Consider the following 18,668-nt stretch of genomic DNA (forward strand, 5'->3'; position numbering starts at 1 on the left):
CTCCCTTACAGGGTAGCTTTCCGAGCAGCTAGATCACGCTCAGATCACACATGCATTAGTAATTCATTGGCAGACCTGAGCATCGGACCCGCAGCTCCCTGGGACAACAGGAATTACGGGAGGCTGGTACCTATGGAGTTGAGCTGAACTCTTCTTTCCAAAGGGAAAAGCATCAGGTTAAGAACTAGTCTGTTTCTGGGCACCTGGGTGGCTCAGTGGGTTGAGCCTCTGCCTTCGGCTTGGGTCATGGTCTCAGGGTCCTGGAATCGAGTCCCACATCGGGCTCTCTGCTCAGCAGGAAGCCTGCTTCCTCCTCTCTCTCTCTGCCTACTTGTGATCTCTCTCTGTGTCAAATAAATAAATAAAATTTTAAAAAAACAAACAACAACAAAAAAAACTAGTCTGTTTCTGGATCCGGACTAGCAGCAAATTAACTTCCCCCTATTATTCTGCTCAAAATAAGAACAAAAACAAACAAACCCAAAACCAAAAACCAAAACCAGTGGCTCAGTCTGTTAAGACGTCGGCTCGGGTCATGATCCCTGAGTCCTGGGATCCACGCAGCGCAGAGTCTGCTTCTCCCTCCGTTTCTGACCCTCCCCCCCCAGCTCATGCTCCCTCTCTTTCTCTCATAAATAAAATCTTAAAAGAAAGCAAACCACCAAAAACAGAAGAAAGAAGCAGATTGCTTAAACTCACGCAGGCCTCACTGACTACAGAGAGATCAGGAACACACAGGTCCAGATGACTGAGAAAGAAACCAATTTCGCCAACATTTCTCTATCGGGATAGCCCTTAACAGCGCCAGGACCTGATTTAAGCTATGGAACGCTTACCCTGCACTTAAACGTGCGCTAAATGAGCTGCTTCTAGCATCAGACCACACTCCTCTTGAGCCAGAACTTGCACAGGCAGAACGGGTTTCAGAAAACACCCACCAGGAGGCCCCACACTCCAGACCCCACCCCGGGATGGGAAGAAAAGCCGCCTCTCACTCTCTCCACTCCTCCCTCCCACGGGAAGATATTCCAGTGCTGCGTCCCATTCATCATCGGGGCCACCTTCTTTGTTGCCAAGGTGATAAGAAAAAACTAGCAGTGGGTTTGTGGCACTTTCCTTCCCGAGCTGAAGAACACAGCCTGGATACTCCCTGCAGCCTGGATGCCTTGCCTCCCAGAAGTGGTCTTCCCAGAGGGTGTCGGGGTCCAGGGGGAGGGGAGAGGAGGGTGGAGGGGGAAAGTGGGTCAGCATGTGGGCTCTGGGACAGCACCTTCCACATGCCAGCTCCCAGGTGCCCTGCAGGGTGACCCTGGGCACGTTCTTTAACCACTTTGGGCCTCAGTTTCCTTCTCTCGGTGGAGTTACTGTCACCCGGCCACAGGGAGGAGTAAATGAATAATGAGGGAAGGTGATCCCAGTGCCTGGTGGTGGTTCGTGGCTCTTGAGGGCAGGAGAGCGCCAGCCAGGAGTGTGGATGAGGCCCTGGGGAGGACTGACGGACCGGAGGGCCCATTGCCTGGTCTTGGCAACTCGGGAGCAGCCCCTTTCTACAGAGTGGTGGGAGTAGAAACCCAAGGACCCTAAAAACAAAGGGATAAGGCAGGGACTCTTGCAACCCAACAGGTACTCTTTGATCTGAAAGGCTTTTGCTCAATTCCCATTTCCAGGCGAGGGCTTTGTAAGCCAGTGCTTTCCAAGCGGGCTGCATTCCTGGGAGGACATGCCGCTGACCTCACCTGTCCAGACTGATCCGTGCCCTTATCTTTAATGGCCAAATATTCTTCCTCTTTTTTTTTTTTTTGTCTTTTAGTAGAGCAAAGGGACTTTTGGGGGTTTGTTTTTCTGCCTCTTGAGTCAAGCAATCCTACCAGGTATGACTCACAACAGGGCTGAAAGGACTCCAAGCTTCTTCCCAGGAAGACTGAGATGAGTCCACACATGGATGCACCACACACGCACACACACACGCACACACACACACAAACCAACCCCCCACACACATACTCACACCAGTGTACACACCTGTGCATGCACACACATGAACCCCCCCAAACATGCACACTTACACACTACACATGCACGTGCGCACACACACGGTCCGCCTCAGAGAAGAAAATTGTTCCTTCCTCTTAGGGAAAATGTTGAAGCAGGGCAGAGCTGGTGGAGCCGAAAACCTCTCCCTCTTCTGGCTCCCTGAGCGTTTAGTTTAGGAGAGACCCTGCCTCGGGGACTCACCCTCTCTCTGTCTAGTCCCACCATTTGCAAAGGAGCACAGCGCCGCAATTCATCAGCCCCCCTCAAGCATTTAACAGAGGACCCCCACTTGCATATGGCCACGGGCGGGGTTCTGGAGAGCCTCACTTCCCAGCAGGGGCCTGGGATCTGTGGGCAACAGCCAAGAGGAGCCGAGCAGACCCGGCTGAGACCCTTCCCCGCCACAGCTCAGCACGTTTCCTCCAAGAAGTTGCCTGCCACTCTCTAGCGAGAAGCCTATGTCCCAAAGCCTGCCCCTTTGTGGGTCACAAAGCAGGCAGCCCCAGGAGCCGGAACGAGTCAAGCCCACTCGGCTTCTGGCATCCCTTTGATTCGAAGGCCTCAGGATGCAAGCCGCACTCTGCCATCCCCCTGAGCAAAGCCAGCAAGACCGCAGGGAGGTGCACGCAACCCCACAGCACAGTCCTGACCCTGGCCAGCCCGTCTCGGCTCCGCCAGCATCTGGCATTGGGCCAGGCCGGCCCCTGGGAGCGACTCCCCCAGGTGCCCAGCACATCACCACAGCCCTGATGGGCCAAGTTCAACATGGGCTTCAGCAGTGCCTTCCCCCCACCAGTTCCTGCGCCACTCCCCGTCCCAAGCCGCCCCGAGGGCTGCAGGTGCCTGCAGGCTGCGTGTGTCCCCAGGCACCGGTGCCCAGAAGCCCCTTGGGCAGCAGGAGCAGAGGGAGAAAGGCAGAGCTGTGCTTGGCGGGAACACTGGTGACGTGCACATTCCACTTAGGAAAAGATTTCTGTGCTAAAAACAAACTTAGATCAAACTATGGCTACAAAGGGCCGTAAACAAAACCACTGCAGGACCGCAGAGACGGAGAAAGTGGCTGTCTTGTTCAAGTGGGAGCAACGGGAGATTCTGGTCTCGGGGGGAGCAGCTGCCTCCCTCCAGCCATGCCTGCTCATTCTGAAAACACTTCAGGAGAGGGGACGAGCCCCAGGGGCAGCTGCTCCCCGCTTCAGGAAGTGGCTGACCCCCCCCCCCCATTCAGGCTGGGCCAGCTCCCCAAGGCACGGTCAGGGTGTCCCTGAGCCCGATGCTTTCCTCGGGAAGCGCACGCCCTCACCACCGCCCGCAGTCTCCTCTGTGCCTTCCTCTTGATCCAGGGCCACCCCACGGGCCCCTGCCCTCCCTTGCTCTGTCGGCTTTCCCCATCCCTCTGCAGGCAGGACTGTAGGGAGCACTCCCAGGACGATGAGGGGGCCGGTCCTGCTCCTGCTGCCTCCCTGCCTGAATGGGCTCGCAACCGCACTCAGCCGAGGGGCTCAGAGTTTGCTCCCCTGTTGACAAGGACACACCTGGAGTCGGCTCTGGGGACCGACTCTTCGCCACGCCCCACCCCACACCATGGTGGTCACACTGTCGGGGCTCTCCGAAGACATGAGTCATCCTAGGAGAGTACAGGGGCTGCTGGGAGTAGCCCCACAAAGAACTTTGGGTGCAAAGCCACCATGACCCCCCTCGCCCCATTACACATCTCATAAAAACAGAATCACCACGGGCCCAGGGAGCCATGCCGGTCCCAGAGAGGGTCCACACTCACCGCCCATCTCTGGGGGAGCAGAGGGTGGGGGTGTCCGGCTGCCTGTCGGCTTGCCCACGGCCTCTGGAGCAAGGCAGGGTTGAGGGTTTCATCAAGGCAACCTCTGCCTGATCCAGAGTCCGGAAGAGGAAATGGGAGAGAAAACACAGAGCAGGAAGACCAGACAGGCTGCGTGAACCAGGAAATCCCTCCTCTGTCCTGAGAAGGGAGGCAGGTGGTGGCCATTTAAATCATGGGGCTGTGAGCTCCAGGAACCAGAGGGCAGGCCGGGGGTGTCTCGAAGGCCTTGCCGGGCCAGCCGCAAGGCAACAAGGTCCCCGTCTCTGAGCCCAAGCAATCAAGGCATGGGACTAAAGCCAGTCACCAGGTCTGCATAGATGAAATAACCAGAGCAATGTTCTCAGCCCTGGTCCATCGAAAAATAAGAAAAGCAGTACAGTATCGACATTTTCCATAAAGCTGAATGTACTGCATTAAAAGTACGGTCCTTTAACACTGATGTCTTCATGGATCAACTATGTGCCCCCAGAAGAGATGTTGAAGTCCTAACCCCTAGCACCTCAGAGACCGTTACTGCAGAAGCAGTTAAGATGGGACATACTGGACAGGGCGGGCCTCCTCGTTAAAGGGGAGAGGGCCACCACAGGGAGGTGAGGCAGAGACAGGAGGGCCGTAACGAGGGGGCCCCCAGGGCTGGAAGAGACAGGAAGGATCCTCCTCTAGGGGCTTCAGAGGGAGCATGGTCCCACCAACACCCGGATTTCGGACCTTGGCCTCCAGAATCATGAGACAATAAATTCTGGTTGTTTTAAACCCTGTCCGTGGCACTTTGTTTTAGCAGCCAACATCTACAGGGTTAAAAAGCCCAAAAGGAGGGCAGGTGCTTTTCCAATGACTTACTTGGTAAGATACAATAGATGAGACCCCAATTTTTAAAAAATGTGGTTAAAACTCACAACTCTGGAGAGCACAAAAAAAAAAAAAAAAAAAAAAAGAGTATATAAGGGACTATCTACTGAAAAGCCAGATGGAGAGCAAGGCTGGGGCCAAGCTCCAGTGCTGCCAGTGAAACCCTCTTCCATCTGGCTCAGTTACCAGATTCGGGGGCACAGATATTTTGATGTGTACAAATAGGCTTTGCACTGCCGGCCCCTAGTTCCCGACACAGTGCTCAGCCCCTGACAGATGAGAAATAATAAAGTTCTGTTGAATGCCCTGACTCAGAGCCTTACCACGCAAGGATAAGCAGGGGGACAGGACGGTGCTAAGGCGTGAGGCCGTGCAAAGAATAGGAAGTACTCTTCATGGCGTGGACATGAGCAAGAAAATACGAAAATGCCCTCCATCTTGGGGCCACATTTTTTCCTGACATTTTAAACTAGATTTTATTTATACCCAGGAGAGCAGAGAATGAACAGAAGTCACAGGCAAGCAAGTGCCCATGACCATCACCTGAAAGCTCCCATTCCAAAGTCCTCCTACTTAGCATCCGACTCCAAGAGGACCTCCTCACCTTAAGCCCAAGCTGGCGGAGGCTCTCGCACAGAAAGCAGGTGCTCAGATCTGTGCTGAATTAAACTGGCTCAAGGCCTGGAAGACACCACCATTCACAGCTGCAGGAAGGAGCGGATGCAATAAACACGGGCTGTTTGCCGTGTGACACCCGCAGCCATGGGACACCTGTGCCTTTCACGGGGCGTGCCTTTCCTACAATTTATTCCACCTGTTAGTCTACAAGGCAGCCTTACCCTACAGATTTTCAACCTAGAGAGAAAAAACAAAACAAAACAAAAAAAACCAACAACTTGAAAACCAAAAACCAATGTAAGACAGCATCTCTGGGAATGAGAACAGAATCTAGGGGGGAAAAATCAGTGTGAAATTAAGCAGATGGTCATATTCATGGAGGCTGAAACCAAGTGCCGCCTAGCACGCCAATTTCGCAACTCCCAGGTGCTGACAGGCTTGTCTGATTTAGGATGAAAAATGGTTTCTCCTCTCATCCTTGTTTTATTGATTTACTTTTTGTCTCAGGAAAACTTTCCAAGCCTGTGGGTTCATCCGTCACCTGTCCTCTCAAATAACCACCACCCTTTATGGCCATGGCAAGAATTCCTGCTTCCTCATAGCTGGAAGTACCTTGGGGACCAGTTTTAGCCCAGCAAAAGTAGATCGAGAAAGCCACCCCAGGCAAGCCTGAGGCCACATGTACAGGCAGAGCCCCAGTGACGCTCTGTTCTCCAGAGGAAGAAACCACAGTGACCAGAGACGACCTCCAACATGCCCGGACCACTTCTGAGCCAAACGGAAATGCATGTGCACCGCTGGGTCCCCTCTGAGCCACCGAGCTCCACCGACCGGCCGGGGCACTGACCTGCTCAGTCTCCACGAAGTTGGACACGTGGCCATCGTCGTTCACACCGCGGGTGTGGAAGCGAGCGCCGGCGCGCTCGCAGCTGATGCGGGACACGAGGCAGACCTTGGCTTGCTTGTGCGAGGCGTACACCGTGCGGATGGACACCACGCCGCAGATGACCTTCAGTAGCCAGTCGCAGCAGCTCACCTGGTGCTGCCTCAGGGGCACGTGCAGCAGCTGGTTCCTGCGAAACGGAACCCCACAGCGACTGGGGTCACGCATCCTCCAGGTAACACCGCGCCCAAACGAGAGGGGGAGGGGCAGGCGCACGGCCAGCTCTCCCGCCAGGGATGGGGTGAAGGCGCTCCCGATGAGCTGGGTGCTCGGGATCGGGGCCGGGAAGTTCCCGAACTTGTGGGACTCCCGCCCCACAAGCTGCAGGGCAGCGGAGGCCAAGCAGCTTCAACCCGGGACTCCTTCCCTAAACCACAGAAGGCGTCAGTGTCGGGGAATGGAAAGTCCCTGAGCGGAGCGGGATCCACCCCCTACCTTCCAGCGAACGTGGGAGGAGCCTTCTCCAGACCCCCGCCCTCCCCACTTTTAAATCAGAAATCCCATCAGTAAAAAAATTTAATCATAGGCTTTGTAAGTAAATAATAAATGATAAAAATAATCACTAAATATATGGATGCTCATTTAAATGACATACATATCCCATGAGGTGCAGCCTATCCCAGAGAGAGCACTAGGAAGCGAATCAAAACAAGTAAAAAAGGATGAGAGGGGCAGCGCCTGGGGGGCTCAGTCTGCTAAGCCTCGGCCTTTGGCTCAAGTCGGCATCCTGGAGTCCTGCCATAGAGCCTGCGGGGGGCTCCTTGCTCAGTGGGGAGTCCGCTTCTCCCTCCGACCTTCCCCCCTGCTTGGACTCTCTCTCTCAAGTAAGTAAAATAATTTTTTTTTTTTTTAAAGGATAAGATGGGGGCGCCTGGGTGGCTCAGTCGTTACGTGTCTGCCTTCGGCTCAGGTCATGATCCCAGGGTCCTGGGATCGAGCCCTGCATAGGGCTCCCTGCTCTGTGGAGAGCCTGCTTCTCCCTCTCCCACTCCCCTGTTCCTGTTCCTTCTCTTGCTGTGTCTCTGTCAAATAAATAAAGTCTTAAAAAAAAAATTAAGATGAAAATAAGAGCAACAAAAGTTCTTGTATTTTGTCCCCATATAGGATGGATTGTTCTGGGGGTCTGGGGACCCTTGGTGTCCTTGATGATAAGGATGGGGATAAAAGCCAACATTTATCAAGTGCACCGAGAATCATCCTGAATGCTTTGGGATGAATTAAGTCACTTCATCCTCCAAAGGCCCTACGTGAAAGGTATTATCATTCAGCCCATCCTACAGATAAAGAAACTGAGGCACAGAGAAGTGAAGGACCTGTCTGAGGTCTGGGAGCCACTAAATGGCAGCGAGGAGCTGGGAGCCTGTGCTCTTCACCGGCTCCACCAGCCCTGGGCCTACCTCCTCCCTCCCCGAAGGCCCCACAAGTACCTGCCCCCTCTTGCCCTCACTCAGCTTCCCCAACTCCCACTTGACCTACTCAGCCCCAGCGGCCACTCTGAGAAGGGAGGCCTTGGAGGGGTGCAACGACCCCCAACACTCCAGGCCACGGTCTGTTCGGGGCGCTCAGGAGACCCAAGCAGCACCTCACACCCTCCGAGTCCTCTCAGACTCTCCCCGGGAGGCAGGAACCTTCCCAGAACGCTCTCTCCCACGGGGTGCTAAGCAAATCTAGATCACAATGCCCTATTTGTTTAAAAAAGGCAGCGCCGTTCCTGCCCTGCCCGAGAGAGAGCCTTCTTCCCAGATAGCAGCCTTCTCTCATTTCTCCAGAAGGGTCCTGTGAGCCCTGCGATGTCTCAGGTGGCTTCTCCAAGCGTAGAGGCTCCCGAGGTCTCAGGCCAGCCTCTCCCACCGTGAGCAGGACACCGAGAAACCCCACCCCTCGGGGAGCAGCCACGTGGGGCCCCTTCTGAGCTCTCCTAGCCACTGTGCTTGTCTGCCGGAAAAATCATGATGATGGAGGACTCCTTCACAAAAACACGTTTTCTTCTTCTGAGTCACTCTCTAAAATTCAGATGACGAACCAGCTTTAGTAACAAATTAAATCCGCTTATGGCATCAAAGCAAGGCCTCCCGAATATTCCAGTCTTCCGGCCACACAGCTATGGCCGCCATCAGTCACCAGGGGTCAGGCAAGGGAGCCTTTTGCTAAATATTGTCAGCGCTGAGTCCCTGTTTATAGCCACACTGGCCTGGCGCGCCGAAGGACAGCTCTGGTCCTCAGGGGGAGAGACCCAGATCCACAACGGAAAACCGCTGTGAGTCTCCTCCCGGGCTCGCACTCCACCGGGAAGCAGTTCTCGGCACGGCCCATCAACCAGACTGGAAAAAGAACTTCCCACCGCCCTGCACCCCCCCATTCACCAGCCACGTTCCCTGTGGACCCCGTCTGACTCCAGATGTGCGTCCAGACCTGGAACGCAGCACCCTCAATGGGCTTCGGGCAATCAAGCCTGTGACTGCTGGGTCGGGGCTGACTCAGCTGTGGTCAGCTCCACGGGCGCCGCCCAAAAACCACGACCAGCGACCTGGCACCCTCCAGACGGCCGCTTCCTCTCAGCTCAAGATACAATCTGGTCCCTTTCCCAGCCACCCCCCCACCCGCCCGGTCCCAGCCTCCACCTCGTGATCTGCACCCTTCCTGCTGCTCTCTGTGGACCCCACGTCTCCAGCCCCAGAGCTGGCAGAAGGCCTGACACCAGGGCCACCCGGTTTCCTAAGCATCCCCTACGGTCCTATGATGTTGCCAAGAAACATCACAGCCTCTGAGACCTCTCCCTGCCCGGCAATCCCTGTTGGAGATGGCCCCATGTCCTTAGCACAGACAGCCCTCCAAATCCCCAGCCTTCGCCCCCTCACTTCCTGGACTTCAGGGGTACAAGCTCGTCTCTGCAAAATGGACTTAGTGATTCCCAGAAACACCTTCGTCTGGACCTGTTTCTCAGAGAAGGGTCCTCCAACCCCAGGACAGGGGCCTCCATCATCACCTGGCTGGAATGCTGAGTCTGGGTCCCGGGGCCCAGACTAGCTGAGTCATAATCTGCATTGGAACAAGTGTAGCAGGAGACTCACAGGTATTTTCAAGTTTGAGCACAGGATGGCCCCAAGAACTCAACAAAACCAGACGGTCCAAGAGGGCCTGGGGGTGAGGAGCACTAAGGCCTGCGGCAGAATATGGTGAAGCCTCTTTTTCCAGGCAGAGGTCAGGCAGTGGTGGGGGGCCCCAAGCACCAAGGGGAAGAAAAATGTATGCATTGAAGGAGACCTCCGAGTTCCTGGGTTTGGGCAAAGGGAGGGAGGCAGGCATAAATTATGGCTGTAAATAAGCCTCATCAACTCTCTTAGGTCTGGGAAACTGGGGTGGCTGCAAATTCCAGCCCTGGAATTCTAAGAACATTCAGGATATAAGGCATATTAGAGCAATTTCTATGGCTTGATGCTCATCCCACTGGCTTCTGACCCACTTCTCACCTGTCTCCTGGCAAATCCGAAGGGTACAGTGTGGTTGACTACCTAGGCCTGGCACCGGTCCATGGAGATCATTGCACCAGCCCTACCTTCCAGGACTTACCAGGGTCATGACCCCCAGGATCCAGAAAGAGCCGTAGATAATTTACATATTTATACAGTCAGCCACACCTTGCTATGCCTGTGGAGGAACACCCGAGTAACCCTAAACATAAAGAAATCCAGGCGCCTTGGTCTGGGCCTCAGGATACGTGTTATCACATGACTGCTCAGTACCTTCACAGGCTGACTTGGCAGTTTCCCCATTGTTGGAAGAGCTGGTCTGGCCTGGCGACTAACAGAATAGGATCTGGAGCCAGAATGCCTGGTTTGAATTTCCTCACTTGTTCAAGCCTCAGTCTCCTTATCTGTAAAATGGGCATAACAAATAGACCCTACCTCATAGGTTACTTGAGGATTTTGAGTTATTTTTTTTTTAAAAGATTTTATTTATTTGTCAGAGAAAGAAAGAGCAAGCACAAGCAGGAGGAGTGGCAGAGGGAGAGGAAGAAGCAGGCTCCCAGGGAGCCTGATGTGGGACTTGACCCCAGGACCTTGGGATCATGACCTGAGCCGAAGGCAGACACTTAACTCACTGAGCCACCCATGAGGCATCCCAGGATTCTGAGTTATTACCAGCAAGGAAGTTACTAGAATAGGAACACTGAATATAAGCATTTGTGATAAATGTGTGTGCACCAGAGGGTAACCCAGATCGCTGAGGGGACCACAGGGGCACTGAGCATGGCCCGGCACTTAGGAAGAACCCAGTGGGTGTGGGCTCACGGAGAGTTTCTTTTCTAAATCTAATTTGACTGCTTTGGACACCTTCCCGGAGCCCAGGAGTGTGGATGGGGGCTTAGCTTTCTTCTCACTGTGTTGAGAGCGACTGGGCTCTCAGAGGTGCCCCAGGATCCTGGGGATGGTATAAAGCAGAGAGCAAGGTCGCAGGTGCCAATCAGAGCCTGCCCTGGATATGATCCAAGAGGGATAGGGGCGAGGGGATGGGGTGGTAGGCGATGACCCAGGGCCCTCACCAAAAGAAGGCGCTCCCCAACTCTTCGCTGTCATGGCCCTGCTTCTGCGCCCGGACGGTGAGGTCAAAGCTGGACCCATCATTGGGCCATGAGAAGTAGAAGACCCCCGAGTTGAGGATTTTCCTCAAGGCTACGAGGCGGTCCTCCTCCTTGACCTCCTCCTGGAGAGGGTAAAAGTCGGTGGCCGTGATTTTGTAGATTTCAGCCTCTGGGATTCTGCCCACAGATGTGCAGCCTGTCACCAAAACCAGGAAGCTCTGGGAAGCGCCACCTGGAAGGGAAATAGACAAGGGGGCTTAGGACCACACTGGGTGGGCGCCAGGGGCAAGCAGTCGTGGCCGTGGCCGCTGCAACCCACTAGAGCCTGAAGCCTCTTCTAGGAGGGTCGCCTCTGGCCAGCAGCGCCACCACCTGGCAGCCTACTGGAAACGCGAATTTTTGGCCCCATCCAGTGGGGCGGGGCCAGGGGCCAGCCACCTGTGAGGAAACATGCCTTCAGGCCATTCTGTGGCCCACCAGCCTGAGGGTCTCCGGCCTGGAGCCGTCCCTGACCCACAGCCTCTCTCCCTATCTGCACCCCAAAGCCTTGCAAATCTGCCATCTCCACGAAGCCTCAGGCATCACCTGGCTCAGGGACCCCCAATGGGGTCAGTCCTCCAAGCTCAGTCCCTGGAGTAGCCTCTCGAAGATGCCTGATGGAAGACCTCCCTCTCTGCTTAGATCCTTCCACAGCTCCCACCTCCCCCAGGACTGAAAGGGGAACTCCTCCCAGGCCGAGCACCCATCCCTCCCCACCTATGGACACCCATGGTCCCTCGGCTCTGCAAATACGCCTTATGCCCTCACACCCCTGGGCCTTTGCCCAAGATGCCATCTCTGCCCGGGAAATCCTACCACATTCTGCCCTTCAAGGCCTTCCCCACTCGCCTTCCCTGTCTCCACTCTCCAGAAGAGCCACAAACCTTTCCGGGGTTCATTAGGGCCACCCTAGCTCAGTCCCTCCTTTCCAGGAGAACTCCTCTCTCTCTGCCCTTCAGGGAGCCTGCCCTGCTCTCTCAAGACATGGCTGTGTGCCGCCCCCCCCCCGCCCCCTGCCACTGGCCAACAGCATCCCTGTTAGCCCTATTACATGCAAAGCTAACAACCTCGTTCCCAAATGTATTCCCAGTAAGTTGGGGTTTCTTTGGGGGGGGGGGCGTTACATTGTAATATCCCAGCACGGCACACGGCTGACAGACGAATACTTCCTACATCACCCAGGGAGAGGGCGGCTCAGGCCTCCCCACTCCCCGTGAAATGATCCCCCATACCACTGCCCACCGGGCTGCCAGGAGCACGAGGGAACCTCTCCAGGGACCCCATCAAACCTGCTTTGTCTTCCGCACACCCCAATGCACGGGGCAGACAGGCCCACGCTATGGGAGCCAGGGGTGCGTGGCAAGGCTCTGCTCTGGGGACAGCGGGGACAGGTGCCCTTGCCCCGTTTCAGGAGAGGGCCCAATCACTGGGGTGACCAGCTGGCCTCTGGGGGGCGCTGGTGTGGTTCTGGTCCGGAGGACAGTCTTCCCACCCTGCTAAGATTTAAAGGACCTGTAGCCAGCAGGGGCTACTCCCAGGGGTCAGAGGTCATTGTCTGGGCCCATGGTGACCAATGTTTCAGACACTCCGATAAAAGACCCTTAAGTCCCAGTGCTCATTCTGTCCCCCTACTCCCTCCTCACACCTGGTAGGAGGAAGAGTGCTGCTCGGGACCAGGACATGCCTGGATTTTTCTTAAAGTTGCCTTCATCCTGTGTCACCACTCCTAGCACGCCTGCTGGGGGACCACAGAGCGACCGGATCAGCTCCCCTCCGACCTCCCCAGGCCGATTACCAGGAAACTACTTTAAAGCAACATAAGAGTAAGGCAGCTATGCTGTGGACAGTGATAGGGGGTGGGGGACTTGGGTTTCCTAAGCAGGATAAGTATCACTTCTGGGCGACAGGCGGGGTTAATGTGGGCTGGATGTCCTCGAATTACAGCCTCACAAACACAAATGTTCCCATAACCTGTGCTAGAACCCATGCCCAGGCGTCTCTTCTGCCTCTTTCCATGTGCTCAGCGCAGGGAAAGCAGAGTTCAAGACCGTTCAGAGGCGTGACCAGGGGACAGCCCCTGCGGTCTAGGCTGCGAGCCTGAGAAGGGATTCTGTAGAGAGTGGGGTCAAGGAGAAGCACAGAAAACTTTGTCTCTCCAGCCAAGCTGTGAAGTGGATTTCGAGCAGTCCTTCCTCAACAGCCTCTGCGTGGGGGAACCGAGTCCCTGGCAAGAGTCCCAGGTGGCTTTGAAGACAGTAGGCATTTCCTGTGCAGGGCAGTGGCCCCCCCGGTGGTACGGAGGGGTGGCTGCAGCAGGCAGGAAAAAGCTCTTAAAATAAATGAGAATTGGAGCTCCTGAGTCCAGGATGAGGGGCTCAGGAGAGGGCACAGGTGAATTTAAGAAAAGCCACCACAGAAGCGCACTGGAACCAAGCACTGTGATAACAGAGGACTCTCAGTTCTGGCGCTCCCTGGGCACTAGGTGTTGTTCCTTGAACTTCCTCTGGACAAGCCCATGGGGGGCTGGGGAGGAGGTACCACTTTTAGCCCATTTCACAGAGAGGCAGATGGAGGCACAGAGAGGTTAAGAAACCTGCCCAAGGTAACAGAGTGGGGCAGCTGGGATTCGAATCCACTTTAGGGCTCTACCACCTGGGCAAGAGACTCAGACTAAGTCTGCTTCCAGATCCGGCACTCTTTACCTAGATCCTTGCTGAAGGACAGCTCATGTGCCTGACAAGGCTGCCATTTCATATGCGAGGGACTGTCCCCAGGGGGAAGTCACATCGTCCGCCCGAAGCACGGCTAGTCTGCCATTGGACCCACAATGCACACATGGGTCTCCTCTCCCCGGCTCCCTCGGGCTCCCAGGTCTGGCGGCCTCCAGTCCTGCTGGCTCGCTGTCCCACGAGGGCTGTGGCTGACTAATGTGCCATTCGCTCACTGGAGACCACGAGTTTTCATCATTAGATTAAATGGCTGTGAATAATACATTTTACAGCATAGGCTAAACATTGATGCATGACAATAAAACCATTGTGGGCCTCTTTACCGGGATGCAGCGGGATCTAGATCCTGCTTTGATCAGGGGAGGCGTGAATCAGTTCTTTAACAGATGGGATTTCCCTCGTGTTTCTATTCCACGCCCCCTGGAGTTGCATCCTAATGTCATATTTTGTGCTTCTGTGTCTCTTGATCATACCGGGCAGCAATCTGATCCCGACACTTGACGTGTTTAGAAGACTCGGACTTGCGCCATCATTGCAATGATTTTGAGTCAAACGATATAAACAAAGTGCTTTGCTAAAGAGTAATTGAACGTAAAAAACCGACACTTGTTGGGAAGGTGGGTGGGACCTCTGGATCCGCACATCCACGGGAAAATAGTATTTATTAGCAGAGAGCACGCCTGGGTCAGAGGTCACTGGCCACAGTCAGGGAGAGGTGACCGGAAGGACAAGCAACAGGTCACGGGCCCAAAGGTACAGCAGAGCCAGAAGGGACCACACATGCACACAGGGACACGTACACCCTTCCAGATGGCAGGAGGCCCACTCTCAGGCGAGTCTTGCAGGCTGGGCAACCAGGGTGCGAAAGCGGGAGGCAACCACCCCACCACATACTGTCTAGGAGGGCCAGGGTTTCAGTTTGAGAAGATGAAAAAACTTCTAGAGATAGACGGGGGTACAACAATGGAAATGTCCTCAGAGCCCCTGAACTGTCCACTTTAACTTGGTCACAATGGTACATTTTTATCGTTTCTGTATTTTGCCACGTGCACAAAAACCTCGGAGACCTCCGTGCTGATTCAGAAATGCTCTCCCTCGAGGGGGCTGACTTTAAAACCCAACTCCAAGGCCCGGCTGTCCTCAGGCCCCTGAGCCTGGCAGCGATGGGGTCCCTGTCTTGTCTCGCTGAGGCCACTGCCATCTGGCTGGGAAGGGCTGGCGCTGGGAGCTCGGTGAGTCATGGGCAGACACAATGCCGTTTGTGCGGGGACAATGCTGGGTGTGTTCTGGCCTCTGGGCCTCCTGCTTCCCCTGCGTCGGCATTTCTCCGTTGGCTCAGTCTTGGCGTTCACTCCCCGGCCAGGTTGTGCCAATCTCCACCCTGAGGTTGCCGACAGACCCCCTTCTCTCTCCTGCTTATACAGGGCCCTCTCGCACTTTAAAGCTGTAGACACAGGACTCAGGAGCTCTAGGCTTGCCCACTCATGGAGTGGGGGTCCCCAAGGCTCCCCCAGTACCAACCAGCTCGAGTTCTAAATACCCTGCATCCACATGGCACAGGGTGCAAGGATCTCTTTCACCTTCCCTTTCTGGAACGTGCAGGTGGCACGTGTGTCTGAGGCGGGAGCTTACGCCTGCCCCTCCTTCTCCAGCCCCACTCTGTAGCCCGAAATCCACCCAGGGGTGGGTTAGTCGCACCATGGAAACTGGCAGACGCTTCCTGGCAGGGCTTTTTTCCCCCCAGAGAGCTGGACGTCCAATATTCACCAGCACTCCACTGGATGTAGGTCATAAATGATCCTAAGACTGATAAAGGCCGTATCGTTTCAAGACTTTCCAGAGAACACTGTGTATCCCGAATCTCCAGACTAAAGACGATCCCATTTCCCTCCCCAGAGACTTTGCCTTTTGTAGTGACTGCCCCGCAGTGAGCCCTCCGCTAGCCTCTGCAGGCTAACCACCCACCAGGACTCAGTGCCCTGACCTCTACCCCACACTCCCTTCTCCCAGAGGGACCCTTCTGCACGCCAGCTCCCTCCCGCTCAGTACCCATTTCCAAACCAGGTTTACTCTCCCCTATAAATCTCTTAGCAATTATGTAATACAGAGGTGAGGCAGTTTTCCTGGTTTTGCAGACTACAGTCCTAGAGAGATGAATAAATACAGAAGGTGAGTGTGTTGTGAAGCTGGAACTAGAATCTGGGAGGGCTGTCCGGTAGGGCTTCACAGGCTGTGCACTGCACAACTCCAGAGCTCGTTAAAGATCTCACTGTATTCAACCCTCGAGGCTATGAAACAGGCAGGCTGTGAGAGCTTAGGTTAAAAGGGAGTTAAATCCTGTAATCATTGGGATCAATTCTTTCAGCTGCTGTACTCTCACTTTCTTTGCTTTGTATCATGTCTACATCAGGAAGCCTGACTCTCCAACTAATTGTGGGGGCTCCGCCCCCTTCCTGCTGGCATTTCTGGGAGGAAGGAGGAACTTACCATCTCCATGAAAACCTAGGAACCTGGAATAAAGCTTTTAGCAATTTTTGTGCACATTTCTTAGTTTCTAACAGAAAAAAGCTATCTTCACTGAGGCAGATTGAAATTCAACAACTTGCCCCCTGTTATAAGCCTGAGAGGAAGTCTCTTTTTTTGTACAGAGACCCTCGGCCTAAAAAAGTCAAGTCAAAAGGGAGGCCGATCCCCAGCTTGGGCTGGTTGTCTCGATAGCAACCCCAAACTGGGATTTCACTCTGCACTGCCCAACACCCTCAACAGATGAGAAGAAAACAGGAGAGCTCTGGGCTGGGGACTTGCAGGAGGAAAAGAAAATCAAGTTAAAGCCACGGTCTCCTTCAGGAAATCCAAGGGGATTTTTAAAAACTGGACAATAAGGCCCAATCTTTCCATCTATCCTAAAGATATCCGAGGGCCCTTTCAGGAATGTGTTGAAAACAGGCCAAAGAACGCTGACATTCCAAAACTTGGAGAGAGCTTTGGCAGCCCACCTAGGAGGGCAACTCTGGCAGGAAGGGCTGGGGGTATTCAGAGGACAGAGGACAGGAGAACGGGGGTGGGGTGGGGGGGAGGTGCTGGGGATCTTAGCCACCTTCATGCCAGGCCCCCAGGGTCTCTGCACACTCACTCCTGGGGGAGGGCCAGTGCGGAGCACAGGCTGCAGGAAGGGAGCAGGGCCTTGCCTCAGGCAAGGGCAAGATGGGGGGGGGTCTCCCCAGCAGGTGGTCTTCTCCCTCCACTTCCTTGCCCTGGGGTGATTCCACAGAAGCCTGTCCAGACCCTGGGCCAGGAGCCCCACAGACACCCTGGCCCACTCTGACAATATTTCTCAGGGTTAAAGTCATCGCCTCAGGCAAGAAGTGCAGCCAGGATTCAGAGTGGGGGCTGTTGAGAGCAACTCCCTGTAGCCGATCTCAGATCCTAGTCCAGGGAAAAGACGCCCTCCTCTGGGATGAAGGAAAGGTACTGCTCCTTCTGACCTTGGAAGCGCAACCTTCTCTGCCCCCTTTCAAGACAGAACAGCCTGGTAGGTTGACAACAGCCCCAGGTGGTTGACAACAGCCCCAGGTGGTTGACAACAGCCCCGGGCGCCAGAAGGCACATGTTTAAAACCCAGGTCACCCCTGGAGAACTGCCTGACCTTGGCCAAGTTACAGCCCTGCGCAAAATCCAGGTCTGGCTCAGATGCAAAACGGATCACTGATTCATGTAGCGGAAAACCACTGCCGGTTATAACTGTAAGATGTCAACAACGGTTAACACATCCTAAGAGCCAAGATGCTCTAATATGTTAAAAAAAAAAAAAAAAAGTCACAGAAGAGACAAAAAAACAGCACTTAAGTTTTCCAAGCCTCTCTGTCTGGGTAAAGCAGGACAGGAACAGGCACCCGCCTCGCGTGTTGGGAGAACAGAGTTAATACATTACAACAGTGCCCGGCACGGAGTGTGCGCGACGGAAGGTTAGCTGGTGTCCTCACATCACCGTCGCGGAGGCAAGGGCCCCTGGACTTTTTTGTGACCTCATTAAAATCACTAAGGGGAAAAGTCCCACAGAAAACCTGGAGTAGGCAGCACATTTTCAGGGAAAAAGCCAAGTGTGTGGAGGCAACTCCGTCTGGGTTTGAATCCCAGCTACGCTTCTTACCCGAGGCAATCACTCTAACCCTCCTGTTTCCATGACTGGGAATAGTGGAAGAGACGCAATATCATATTGGCTTATTTTTAGGACTCAATAAGTTAACGCACATCTAGCCCCAGGGAACAAAAGAGACATCAGAGGCATGCATGTTGTCGTGGGGCTACGGAGCGCTTTCCCTACACACGATTTGGAAATGACTGGTGGAATCGAGCTCGGGAGAACCCGTCCCCGAAAGAAAAGACCCAGAAAAGTAGTGACAGACAACGTGCCATTCTGTTGCCTTAAAAAAAATTCCCCGTCTGTGAACGCAGCTGCTGCGGGACACGAGGGAACATGCTCGGCTCGGGGGAAGAGTGTGCCCCAATCTGACCCACTCCCAGCCACTCTCATCCTGGGCTGCTGGACTGAGAAGGAGAGATGTCACCTGTGCTCTGGCCCGGGCCCCAAACATCCCTGGAGACCTGTGGGTGGGGCCGGCATAAATGAGGTGACAGAGAGAGGAGGAGGGACACGGTGGCTGCAGACCCCAAAGTGAGGTCCAGGGCCACAGAGGTGACAATGCAGGGAAAGGCTGCGACCTCCAGGACAGCCCAGCTGACAGCTCAGCCCCGAGGGTCTCACACGGACAAGGATGCCCGCTGGTTCCTGGGAGTTCTCAGCCTTTTCCAAAGTCAGACTACGCGGCCCATTTTCCAGATGCACTTTCCTTTCCTCTCCCCAGCCCCCCACCGCCGGCATCCGATGGCCCCCAGGTGCTGGGGGCTCTTCTCTCCTCGCTAACACGCACGCCCAGTCCCTGCTCTTCTTCAAGCCACCCCGTGAGTCCGGGGTTGTCGGACTCCCTGCATCCACGCCTTCTGGATACAGAGCCCTTGTCAACAACATACAGCCCC

The 18,668-nt window shown here is 54.8% G+C and overlaps 1 protein-coding gene across 4 annotated transcripts in view; it reads right to left on the reverse strand.

Moving 5' to 3' along the window:
* The window catches only part of SYNJ2 (synaptojanin 2), a 93,516-nt gene that overhangs the window by 47,880 nt on the left and 26,968 nt on the right, over positions 1 to 18,668 (reverse strand). For all 4 annotated transcript variants that reach the window (XM_082729569.1, XM_082729568.1, XM_082729571.1 and 1 more), the window contains exons 3-4: positions 10,825 to 11,095; positions 6,186 to 6,411 (exon numbers count right to left, since the gene is read on the reverse strand). In XM_082729569.1, coding sequence (XP_082585695.1) covers positions 6,186 to 6,411; positions 10,825 to 11,095 — 497 coding nt within the window. The remainder of the gene's footprint in view (positions 1 to 6,185; positions 6,412 to 10,824; positions 11,096 to 18,668) is intronic.

This window comes from Mustela nivalis (assembly GCF_964662115.1).
Source record: "Mustela nivalis genome assembly, chromosome: 5".
Lineage (NCBI taxonomy): Eukaryota > Metazoa > Chordata > Mammalia > Carnivora > Mustelidae > Mustela > Mustela nivalis.